The sequence below is a fragment of the Panthera onca genome, chromosome C1 (assembly GCF_046562875.1).
Source record: "Panthera onca isolate mPanOnc1 chromosome C1, mPanOnc1 haplotype 2, whole genome shotgun sequence".
Taxonomy (NCBI): domain Eukaryota; kingdom Metazoa; phylum Chordata; class Mammalia; order Carnivora; family Felidae; genus Panthera; species Panthera onca.
In genome coordinates this window covers 103,128,883-103,141,842 of record NC_138346.1, presented here as the reverse complement: position 1 = coordinate 103,141,842, position 12,960 = coordinate 103,128,883, and the positions used below count along the sequence as shown (strand labels likewise).

Below are 12,960 nucleotides of genomic sequence, written 5' to 3'. Positions count from 1 at the left end.
ATAATTTCCTTTCAATAAAGTGAGGTGAGGGGAAGAAGGAATTAGGTTACTTACCAGCGTGTGCGTGCGTGCATGTTCGTGCATGCATGCACACGGGTATGTAATCCACTCCTTTTTCTTTGAAGCTCGTAAGATTAAAATAGGGAAGAAGTCCTACGTATGTTACAATGATAGACTTTGCCGGGGGGGATGTTTAGGAAATCAAAAATTCTCCAGGCTATCTTTTTTTTTTAAAGGTTTATCTATTTAAGTAATCCTATACCCAACATGGGGCTCAAAGTCCAGACCATGAGATCAAGAGCCGCATGCTCTCTGACTGAGCCAGGCCGGCACCCCCAGCCTCTCTCCATCTTCGTTTATGCTTGAGATACAATAATGTGCCATATTTGCCTTGAAATCTGTGATTATCAGAAGTTTTACTGAAATTCTGCAGAAATAATCCGTTTTCATCGGCTGTCTAGATGTCTTCGTGTCAGTTCATGAGACAGAGCTTGTTGATGGCATAGTCGGATGCTTCAGACAGGCAGCCATTACCCTTCAAAGAGGTTTGAAGGGATTTTTTTTTCCATGTTCAAATAGTTCCGGTTTCTGTAGAAACTTCATTCTGAGATTAGCCTCTGAGGGATGAGCTATCAGAATTCAAGTGAACAGCTCTTTGTTCCACTAACTATTCACTGTCAGGCAATAGCAGTAAAGGCAGTCAAGACGCAGTAAGCTTATAAAGTACTGTTTTCCAAAAGAAATGGGAGGTGCCTTCACCTTTATTATTGTACTTTTGGTTATGCAAACAGCTTGATGACATAAATGTTTATGTTCCCTATACATCTGGTCAGAAATCATTTTTTGTGGGTGAAGTTAAACAGCCTCTGGTAGGACAAAATACTGGGTACAGAGTAAAAGACTACAATAAAATGCCAGCTCTGAAGAGGAGACTGGTTTACCCACCAAACATTCTGTGCCTTGGTCTAACATTAACATGATGTCTGTGTAATCACATCATATTTTCCATCATTTTTCATTAACCCAGATTGCCAAGTGTGTTCTAAGAAGTTTGACTGAATCACTGTATACATTTACTGTCACAGGTGACACTTTGTCATTGTGAGAGATTTCAGTAATTAAAATAGGAAACAGAAGCTTAAGTTATTTTCTTTATAAAAATTATGTTCCTTGTTGGTGCCTGGGCGTTTGTCGGTTAGGCGTCTGACTCGATCTCAGCTCAGGCCTTGATCTCAGGGTCGTGGGTTCAGGCCCTGCGTTGGGCTCTGCACGGGGCATACAGCCTACTTAAGAAAAATGTTTCTTGGAAGCACGTTATGATGGTTTGCGTGCTCTTATACACCGGATGTCTTAACCTGAGTGCAGTCCAGGGGATCCTTTCTAATTACAGGAAGGTACTCCTTTCCTCAATGCTGTGATCTGACCCGTGACAGATCTGTACTACGCGCTACGTACGTGGAGAACAAGTCAACTGCAAACCAGCTGAATGGGTGAATCTTATGCTGGTGCTGAAATGTCTTCAGAACAGTCCTCACGATTTCAAGGTTTGTTTTGAAATTTGCGAGTATCAAGTGTCAGTCAGAACCTAAGATGAAATGTAAATGAATGTTGAACTCTCATGCTTTATGTGTACTTCTTTCTTGGATTTTTCGATTCTCTGCTATTTTTACCGTACCGCTGCATTTACATTTCCTACACACCGACTTGGTGCGATTGAAATAAAATTGCACTACGCATGCAAAAAAATTCGTGGTCACCAAGCTGGTCCTCACGGGCCTTCGCTGCACCGATCTCACTGTGCTGTCACTGCAGGTTTACTTGTCGGACGGGCCCTTCCGTGGGACTGCAAGCACCCCAGGACCTCACAGTGTACCTAACTGAGCAAGGGAGTAATCTCATTAGCTCAGGTCCTCTGAGAAATAGACAGGAAGACAGGATTACATGTGTCGGGGGATAATGCCTATGAAGGGCAAAGGGGTTGGGAATAGAAAGTGGAGGGGGGCTTTCGTATCATGATGTAGATCTGACTCCTGGAAAGGAGTGGGGAATAAAGGAGGATTGGGTAGGAAGGGTCTCGGACCTAAGACAGACCTGCCCAGGTTACATACAGTAGAGTCCTGGAGCCACAGTCACCCACTGGAGAAGTCCCTCAATTCACTGGAATGAGCCTGCCTTAGCATGGCCACCAGACCAGCCGTTGGCTGAAAGCAGCCTGTGAGAGGCATGGCCTCAGTGAGAATGCGGTGGTGGAGCTAAGGAAACAACAGCTGCGGCTGTCAGTCACTTCTGCTCCCCGCAGATCTGAGCAGCACATTTTCATGATGGCTACGGAAGCTGACAGACAGAAGGTTGGCCACACCCCAAGGATACACAGCCAAAAGCAGTGATGCCAGAATCTGTCACCTTGATGCAGGGAGAGGGAGAGGGCCCATGGACCCCTCTGAATAAGCCTTCATACACAAGTATAAACATATACAGCAGTAAATCCTTACATATATTGAATGCATAGTCATTCCAAACTCCACGGGAACAGATTTACTTTCAACTTTGTGAATTTCTTTTTTTTTTTTTTTTTTAACGTTTATTTATTTTTGAGACAGAGAGAGACAGAGCATGAACAGGGGAGGGGCAGAGAGAGGGAGACACAGAATCTGAAACAGGCTCCAGGCTCTGAGCGGTCAGCACAGAGCCCGACGCGGGGCTCGAACTCACGGACCGTGAGATCATGACCTGAGCCGAAGTCGGATGCTTAACCGACCGAGCCACCCAGGCGCCCCAACTTTGTGAATTTCTTTCCAGGTCCTACCCATGGGACATTATTGCAATCATCATTGCAAGTAGCACTTCCTATTTTCTAAAGACTTGCTATTTGTAACTAATATTTGTACATTTCTATCATAACCTTCACAATTATGCTTTTTGGTGACCAAACAACATTCAACAGATGGATGTGCCATAATTTCCTAAGTCATTGCTGTTCAACATTTCTATTATTTTGATTTTTTTTTTTAATGATCACTGCTAATGTTCTTATGTACATCTTTGGGCATATACTATTTAGTTTCTGTTAGGTCGTAGCTTTCGGATAAGTTTCTAGGTTTCAAGTTACTGGCTCAAAAGATACAGTTTTGTGGTCATATCAAATTTTGCCAAATTGCTTTCTAAAATCATTATGTCAATTATGTTTATTATTTTGAGAGAGAAAGAGAGAGAGAGCATGCAAACAGAGGAAGGTAAGAGAGTGAGGGAGAGACAATCCCAAGCAGGCTCTGCGCTGTCAGCGCAAAGCTCAGTGCAGGGCTCAATCCCAAGAGCCGTCGAGATCATGACCTGAGCAGAAATCAAGAGTTGGATGTTCAACTGAGCCACCCAGCACCCCAAACCATTGTTAATTAATCATGTGCATTAGTTAGCTGTTGTTGCACAAAAAATCACCATAAAACTAAGTGGTTCATATAACCCACACTTATTGTCTCACTGCTTCTGTGGGTCAAGAATCCAAGCATAACTTAGCTGTGTCCTCTGCTTCAGAGTCTGTCACAGGTTACAGCGAAGGTGCTGGCTGAGGCTGTTGTCTCTTCTGAAAGCTCGACTGGGGACAGATTATCTTCCAAGCCTACTCAGTTGTTGTCAGAATTCAGTTCCAGCTGTTGTCAGAATTTAGTTCCTCATGCGCTGTTGGATTGAGGGCCTCAGTTCTTAGCCAGCTGTTGATCAGAGATGGCCCTTAGTTCCGTGCTATGGCAAGGCTCCAATATGGCAACTTGCTTTATCAAAGCATGCATCTGAGAAGACAATAGAGTCTGCTAGGAAGACAGAAGTCACAATCTTTTGTGACTTGATTACAGAAGTGATACCCCCTTAATGTTGCTGTATTCTGTTTTGAACCAGGGGAGTAAAGACAGAGGATGACACAAGGCCAAGAGCACCAGGAGTGGGGATCACCGGGGCCATTTTGGAGGCTGTTTACTACAAATGTCACCAAGAACATACGTTTGTACCAATTTCACAGCAACCACCCTAAAAGTGAATGGTCTAGGATTTTAAAATTACCAGTATAGTAGGTGTAAGACTATCTCCCATTTTAATGGCCTCTTCTCTGGCCTGGTATCTACACCAAAGGGACATGGGTCCTTTGCTCTCAGCTGCTGCCACGTAATTTCCAAAAAGTTGTCAACTGATAGCAACTCAGCAAAGGTACCGACCTACCTGGGACTTTGAAAAGCTCTAAGCACAGACTTGTAGTAGGCAGCAGTGAGTTCCCTGGGAGGGTTCCAGCCTCAAGGAATTGCTGGTATTTGGGCAGCAACTCCAAGCTCTGAATACCCTAGTACCTGTATCACTTAAAAAGCAGGGAAATTTAGGAAACCAATATTCTTTTAATTTTTTTTTAACATCTTTTATTTTATTTTTGAGAGATAGAGAGACAGAGCATGGGCGGGGGAGAGGTAGAGAAGGGGAGACTCAGAGTCCAAAGCAGTCTCCAGGCTCTGAGTGTCAGCACAGAGCCTGATGTGGGGCTCGAACTCATGAACCGTGGGAACATGACCTGAGCCAAAGTCGGCACTCAACCGATTGAGCCACCCAGGTGCCCCAAAACCAATCTTCTTTAAAAAACATTTTTTAAATGTTTATTGATTTTTGAGAGGGAGAGAGAGAGAGACAGAGAGCGAGAGAGAGAGAGAGAGAGAGAGAATGAGTGGAGGAGGGGTGGAAAGAGAGGGACACACAGAATCTGAATCAGGCCCCAGGCTCTGAGCTGTCAGCACAGAGCCCGATGCAGAGGTTGAACTCATGAACTGTGATATCTTGGCCTGAGCCGAAATTGGACGCTCAACCGCCTGAGCCACCCAGGTGCCCCCAAACCAATCTTCTTTTAAAGCTTACTATATACTCTCACTGGGCTTCACATTTTGCAAACTTTATTTCACTTTCATTATCAAAATAATACTGTAAGCTACATATCAATATCCCCATTTAATAGAAAACTTGGGGACCAAGATGTGACATCACTTGTTCAAGGTCACTCTGCTAAAGTGGCAGGACCAGCATTTGAACCCACAGCAGGCTATCCTGTCTGTGTCCTCTCTCTGCTTCCTAAGGTAACCTTGTCCTCAGCTGGAGCCTCTGAGGGCTCCTAATGCTTGGTCCCTCCACTCCATTCTCACCTCAGCATCAAATATGACAAATCGGGTGTCCTTTCCTCTTCAGTTAGCTGAAAGGGTCTCCCCTGGAAGTTCCAGAAAGCTCTGCTCAATGACCATTTTCTCCTGATGAGAGGTGAGGCTAGAGAGTCACCTCTAACCAGCAGGGGAGAAAGGCTATAGAGGTTACAGTACAAGTTTATACCACAAAACCCTCAGGATAAATAGGACAGTGTAAACAAAGGGTTTGCAAAGGGGATCCGGACCCAGGCTCCTGACTTCAAATCCTTGTTCTGTTATTTTCAAAGCTTTGTGGTTTGGGGCCCATTTCTTCACCTTTCTGTGCTATTTCCTTGCCTGTAAAATTGAAATAACATTGGGGCGCCTGGGTGGCTCAGTCGGTTAGGCAGCCGACTTCGGCTCAGGTCATGATCTTGCGGTCCGTGAGTTCTAGCCCCGCGTCGGGCTCTGTGCTGACAGCTCAGAGCCTGGAGCCTGCTTCAGATTCTATGTCTCCCTCTCTCTGACCCTCCCCTGTTCATGCTCTGTCTCTCCCTGTCTCAAAAATAAATAAACGTTAAAAAAAAAAAAATTAAAAAAAAGAAAATCAAAATAACATTATCAACTACCTGTTCCAATTTGGGGATCAATGAAAACAGACTCTAAGAGCCTAGCAGAGTGTCTGCTACATACTAAAGGCGCTATAAACAATACTGTAGGGATGGAGTGGGCAGGAGGACTCACTGGGTGAGGATCCACAGGTCTCTTTCAGCCCCAGACTGTGATATACGCACACCTGGGGATGGGGGTGCCAGGCATGGCCACATGGGGCATGGCACTGTGGATACTGGCTGCTGGGGATGAGTCAGGCTGCTAGGGTCAGGAATGGGCAGAGCCGATGATGGCATGATGGCTCTGGGGCTCCCTTTCCTATATTCCGGCTGTGTGTGTGTGTGTGTGTGTGTGTGTGTGTGTGTGCGCGCGCGCGCGCCTGCATGCGCGCGTGCACATGGGGTGGGGGGATCTGTGTGCGTTGACAGAGCCTTGTCGGTCAGCCTACTTCGGAGTCTGAGCAGGGCTGTTGTTTTGGGTGGGGGGGTTGGGTATCTCTGCACATTCACACTCAGAACCAGGGTCATGTGGGAGGGGGGCACGACTCAACAGGACAATGTTCTCTTGGGATCAGGGGCAGAGTGCTGACAGCTGAGGCATGCTGCAGGCATCTGAGAAGGAAAGACGCAGGGCCGCATTTACAGGGTACCTTCCTGCCACCTGGTCTGTTACAGAGCTCTGGAGCATGCTTTTTCATCTTTCTAGGATCAACACCCAAATCTGTGTGCGAGGGCACAATATATCACAAAATTTGGGGGGGGGGGTGTGTGTGACCTATTTCCTAAAGCCTCTTGGAGGCCCTGGTGGCCTGAGTGGTAATCTGTGCTCTATAGGAAGTGACACTCTATAGAAGTGTCCTTGTTTCCCCACAGAACAACAATCACAGAAGATCCGGGCCAGGCCCTGCCCTTGGAAAGTCCCAAGTTGGGAAGACAGGACAGGGTCACCTATGATTCATATGGCCTCACCCATGTGTGCAGCCAGCCCTACAGTAAATGCTCTGACTCTAGGGAGCCAGGCCTGCCTGTTGTAGCTTAAAAGTTCCATTCATTTATTCAAAAATGTTATGGAAAGCCTCAGTGCACAGCAGTATATAAGACATAAACACTGTTCTTATAGACAGTACGTTTCAGTAGAGGAGATGGTAAGCCATTAGCTTCACGGTAACTTATGTAGTTACAGCTTGCACTAAGGGCTCGGGAGGGGTACAGGGTGCATGATGGGCGTGAATGGGGAAGGTTCCCAGGGTCAGGTCACTGGGTATTCCTGCAGAAAGAGCACTAAATAACAGAGACAAGGGCAAAATGGGAGAAAGCACCCCAGATCAAGGCACTGTGTGGGGAAGGAAGAGGAGAGCAGTGAGGGAACCAAAGTGCTCCTGAGTTTAGGATCCACAGAACCAGGAGAAGGGGACACAAGATGGTTAGAGAGGCCATTAGGTCCAGGCTCAGAGATGCAGCTCTAGCAGAAAGCAAGGGGATGTCCACAAAACGGGTTTTTTTTTTAATGTTTATTTTTGAGAGAGACAGAGACAGAGCACAAGTGGGGAAGGGGCAGAGAGAGAGGGAGACACAGAATCTGAAGCAGACTCCAGGCTCTGAACTGTCAGCACAGAGCTGGATGTGGGGCTCGAACTCATGAGCTGTGAGATCATGACCTGAGCTGAAGTCGGATGCTCAACCGGCTGAGCCACCCAGGCGCCCCTAGCAGAAAGCAAGGGGATGTCTGCAAACAGTTTTAAGCAGAATGGAACCCAGACACACCTGATTTTCCAAGAGCTGGGAGGGGTAGGAGGCTGGAGGGAGGAACTATCTGGGGACGGCAAGGACAGAGCTGACGGTTGCCTGGGCCTGGGCGATGTGCAGAATGCAGCAGGGAGGAAGGGGAGGGGCAGCTCACAGGGTGGAGGCTCTGGGCCAAGGTCTGGAAATTGGGCCACACGAGGCATGCGTGGGGACCGGGAGCAGCTGAGGAGTGCAAAGTTTGTGACATGGACTAGAGGGAGCCAAAGCAGCAGCCATCTCAGGGGATCACTTCCCTTACCACGGGGGCTCCCTTTCCTTCCCTTTTGGGCAAGTCAGCAGGAATGCCTGGCGTGGCCATCCTGCTGCTCCTCTAGTATTGAACGCAGTGGGGTGGGGAGTGGTAAGTGGATGGAGCTCACCGAATCCAGACCCCAAACCACGTTTCTCCAGCCGAGATCACACAGTCATACATGGGGGCAGCAGCCGGGGGACAGCCTGAGGGGCCCCCTGAAGTGGTACTTCCCAGAGCGGACACGCGTTCTACCACTCACTAACTCATCCACCTGCCTATGCATCCACCAAGTGTGTGCCCAGCGCCATCCCGGAGACCTGAGAGATGGGGTGTGTGGCCAGGCCAGACGTTGGGACCCACAGGCTGGCCCCACGGAGCCAGAGCACAGATCTGCAGCCACCGTGAAGGACCCAGAAGGAAGACATGCAACCCCCCCCCCCCCCCCTCCATTCAGCCTCCTGCAGGAACTGTCTGCCACTGAGTGGGCTTCCTGGCTCCCTGGGTGTGGCCTGATCTCTTTGCCCTGAGTTACCTTGGCAACGGGCCTGAATTCTTCCACTGTTCTGGGGAAAACATAATCGACAATGAAAAATAAAAATAAAAAAGGGAACCTGGCTTGCTGGCCACAACTGTCCCCACCTTTCCTGGGAAGGGGTCTCCTGTCCAAGGACCAAAAGTGGGGTCTGCTCCATCTGCCACTAGAAGGCCCAAGGGAAACAGAGCAAGGGTGCAGCATATCCTCCTGGGCCCTGAGTGTGACACCAGGCCCAGTCCATCGCTCTCCTCCATCCTGCTTCCTCCTGGCCCCTGAAAACCAAGCTCCCTCTGCCCCCACCCCTGGCCCTCTCCTCCCCAGGCACTGACCATGCATCAGCAGGCTCCCTCCCTGCAGAGCCTCAGTTCTGCAATGGCTTGTTCCTTCCTCTTCGGCCACAGGTCTCGCCAGGTTCCAGCAACACCTCCACTCCCCGTCAGGCCCAGGGGCTCTCTCTGAGCATGCCGTCTTCACTGGACACATCGCCCTTGAAGCTCTCCCTCAAGCTCCCACTTCCCAGCCTCTCAGGGAGACACTAGCTTCTCACCTGGGCCTCGAAGGTTTTCAATGTCTGCCACAGCAGAAGGAAATTGGGATTAGACCACCAGGTAAACTACACGGCGGTTGTTCACGTCGTGCAAGCACCTCCACGGGGGAGAAGCGGCCTGACTCCCACAGCCGGCTGGTATTCAAACACCAAGGAGGGACATCCCATTTCTTCGAGGGATGTCCTCTCGGCCAAGCCCTTTCGTTCACAGCTCACGCTGCCCCACAATCCTGCCAGGTAATTTACATCGTCCCCATCTGACAGCTGAGGAAACCGAGGCTTAGATTCAACAGACACTTGCCCAAGCTCCCCGGGATCATGAGTGGTGGACTGGGATAGAACCCAGGCTGTTTAATTCCAAAGTCTGACTTATCTGACAATGGGCTGCGGGTCCAGAGGCACCAAGAGAGCCCCCAGAGTCAACGGCAGGGTGGTGCCTGCAGGAGCCGCATCTGTCCTTGTGATGAGTCCCTCAGGAGCGGCCCGAGTTGAGCGTGGCCCTCCACATCTGCAGCACAGAATCCCGGCGGGTCGTGAAGGGTAAATGTTTGATGCGGAACCAGTGTCTGGGAACGATGTTCCCACTAGGTGTATACAGCTTCGCTCCGTGTGTGCCCAAGAGGCTGCGCAGGGCTACGTTGCCGGATAAAACCTTCTCATAGAACTCCACTCCACCCCGGGCATAAGCTGCAGACAGGGAGGCCGTGCGGCGGTCCAGCCAGGCTTCCAGGGCATGAGTGAGAGAGTCTGTGGAGAAGGCATAGGCCACAAAGCCCACCACCGCTGCGACCAGGTTGAAGGCAGCCCGTATGTTCATGGGGCCCCCATAGAGCCCCAGTGCATGCTTGGCACCCACGCCCAGTGCCCACGTTCCTGCCAGGCAAGCTGGGGCCGGCAGAGCCTGTAGGGCGGCGGCACTGCTCTCCAGGTACACCACTTCCTTGGCCAAGGCAAACTTCTGGGCGTCGCGGGACAGGGTCAGGGCATCTCTCAGCCGGGCACCTGCTGGGCTCTGCCAGTTCACTCTTTGCCCATGTACAACCACTGGATGATCAGTGTTGGTCAATGAGCCACCCAGGAAGCTGGCTGGGATGCCCACTACCGCCCCGGCGGGGAGTCTCGGGAAGCCAGCACTCACAGGCTGGAAGGTGAAGGTGGTGAAAGCCTCATAGCTATGGCCTGCAGGGACACCAATGTCCTGTAGCACCTCTTGGAAGAGCCTCTGCAGCTCTGGGGAGAGTGGGGCTGGCTGGCCCTGAGGCCAGTACTGGTATAGCCATTGGATCACGGGATCTGGGAAGACGTGGTATGAGATCTGGGCCCCAAATAGGCCTGCACAGGAACCCACCACCAGGCCTGTCCTGTGTCTCTGCACAAACGCTGCGGCCCGCCACAGGGGACCTGCCATGAGCGCTGCCACCGTTGTAAACCTGAGCCAAGAGAAAGAGAAGTCAGCCAACAGTTCCCTGGGTCTGCCTGCAGGCTGACCTATCCCAGGGCCACATCCTCTGTAACTGAGGCAATACAGCAAGGTGGGTAAGAGCATGAGCTCTACAGCCAGAGCTCCAATCCAAACTCCCTCTCTGTGCATCACCTTACCCATCTGCCAAACAGGCAAGGGACAAGGGCATCACTAGGGTGGCGGTGACGGGCATATGAATAAACATATGAATACGTAAAATAATCGGTCTGGCACAGCAGCTGACTCCTCTTGTGATAATGCATGATTATTACGTTTAATAAGCACCAAGTCCCCAACTGCCTCATGACACTAGTCATCCCATAGTGAGGCCCTATGTTCAACGTATGAAGTACTTCTTAGATGCTAGACACAACTCTTAGAGCTTTATATATATTATCCAACAATTGAATCCTCACAACTCTATGCCCAATTACTCTTGCCCCTATTTGTTTATTTAAAAAAAAAAATGTTTAATGTTTATTTATTTTTGAGAGGGAGAGAGACACAGAGTGTGAGCAGGGGAGGAACAGAGAGAGAGGGAGACACAGAATCCAAAGCAGGCTCCAGGCTCTGAGCTGTCAGCACAGAGCCCGATGCGGGGCTGGAACCCTCGAGCTTTGAGATCATGACCTGAACCGAAGTCAGACGCCCAACCGACTGAGCCGCCCAGGAGCTCCTACTGCCCCTTTTTTAAAGCATTGGAAACTGAGGCACGATAGGCTAAGTAAATTGATCAAAATCCCAGACTACCAAAGTGGCAGTATTAAAGGTTGAGTTGTGTTCCCTCCAAATTCACATGCTGAAGTCTTAACCCCTGCCAACCCCCCCCCCCCCAAGAATGTAACTGTATTTAAGGATATAACTGTATTTAGAGATAATTAAGTGAGGTCATGAGGGTAGGTCCTCATCTAATATGACTGCTGTCCTTAAGAGAACACCTTAGGACACCGACACGGAGGAAAGACCATGAGAGGACACAAGCCACAGGTGACTATTTACAAGCCAATGGGAGCAGTCTCAGAAGACGCGTCATGCTGACGCCTTAATCTTGGACTTTCAGCTTCCAGATCCTGAGAAAACCAATTTCTGCCACCTAGTACTTGTCCTGGCAGCCCCAGCTGTGACTAACACAGGCACAGTATTTGAACACAGGCTATCAGGGGTCCACAGAAAAATTTTCATCTCAGAACAAAATTTAATGCTAAATTACAAATATATACAAAAGTAGAGAAAAGAGCACTTAGCCACTTAGCACTTCAACCAACTCATGGCCAATCTTGTTTCCTCTCTCGCCCACCCACATTCCTCCTCCAACTGGTTTATTTTGAAACACGTCCTGGGCGTCCTCTTATTTCATTCGTAAATATTTCAACAAGAATTCACAATTATTTTACTTTGGTTGAGGCTTACTGTCTTCCTGCCTCTGAAACGTGTTTAATTAGCAAGTAAGTTGCTACAAACAAGAACGTGGGGGTACCGGCTGGCCTATTTTAACAAAAAACTCCCAAAGGGGCACATCACTTGGGCCTATTTTCCCAATGGAGAAACTAAGGCTAGGAAAGCAAGGGTCCTGGCCAGGGTCCCAACGCTCCCAGGCCCACCAGCGCCAAGGCCACGCTCCAGGCTGGGCGAGGAGGGGCCGCGGGACCCTCGCGGAGGGCTCGTCGCCGGGCGTCCATCCCGGGCCCCAGGCTGCGCACCGCGGCTCGAAATCGCTGCTGGAGTGGACCCTAGGGAGGGGGCCCGTCCCCGGCTCCGCGAACCTGCCGTCCCCTCCGCGCGCTCACCTTTTTCCGCAACCGCCACCTAGCACACGGCGACACGTGCGCGGGGCGGGCCCAGCGCAGGGCGCGGCCGGCCTGGGCTCCGGGGGCGGGGACTACAGGGGGCCTGGCTCAGAGCAGGCTCTGGAGGCGGGACAGGGGGGGCGGGACGTCCGGGGCGGGGCCTGGGGCGGGGACTAGCTCGCTGGCGGTCGGGGTTGGAGCTGGAGGCTCCTCCCTGACTGAGTGCCTTGGGGCGGGGCTGAGGCCTGCGGGGTCCTCGCCTTTGGCTGTGCTGCGTGGGCGGGGGCTTCCTTCTCTGTCCCTGAAAGGCGGCCTTGGTCGCCTGTTTAGCCCTCTAAGAAACGGCGGCCCCACGTGGGTTAGGAGGTGACCTGTGGTTGCGTTGCCTTCGGAGCCCAAGCGCACCTGACTGCCAGGTCCGTGGCCTTTCCTGTCTGGAAGCGTTCACCGCCAGTGGTCTGCTCTGGGCTTTAGTTTACCGTAGCAGCTGCCCCCTGGCCCATGCCCCTCAAGTGATCCATGCTGTACAGCCCACAGAGCAGCGTCACACCTGTCACTTCATCTTCCCAGCAGCGCTGCTCGCCACCTGTTTTTTGTAAATAAAGTTTTATTGGAGGACAGCCATACCTATTTCTTTACAAGTTGCGTATGGCTGCTTTCTCCCAGAAGGGCACAGTTGACTAACCAAGACAGAGACCGTCTGACCCAGAAAGCCTAAAATTTTAGCTATCTGGCCCTTATGGAAAAAGTCTGTGGACACATGAAGTACATTATTCCCATCTTACAGATGGAGAAACAGAGGCATTTAGCTTGCACAGGATGCCCAGCTCATATGC

General features: G+C 50.5%; 1 protein-coding gene across 2 annotated transcripts; it reads right to left on the bottom strand.

Annotated features, from left to right (window-relative positions):
- Positions 1-243: 243 nt before the first annotated feature.
- Positions 244-12,245, bottom strand: TMEM177 (transmembrane protein 177). 2 transcript variants are annotated; one of them, XR_009607867.3, is made up of 3 exons: positions 12,125-12,245; positions 8,658-10,305; positions 244-3,785 (listed from the first exon to the last, which is right to left on the bottom strand). XR_009607867.3 is itself a non-coding variant. In XM_060625486.3 (2 exons), exon 2 carries the CDS (start codon positions 10,281-10,283, stop codon positions 9,348-9,350), a length of 936 nt encoding a protein of 311 aa, XP_060481469.1. In that variant the 5' UTR covers positions 10,284-10,305; positions 12,125-12,245; the 3' UTR covers positions 3,714-9,347. The 2 variants fall into 2 exon arrangements, 1 of the variants encoding a protein (XP_060481469.1); XM_060625486.3 differs by having other exon boundaries at positions 3,714-10,305.
- Between the last annotated feature and the right edge of the window lie 715 nt (positions 12,246-12,960).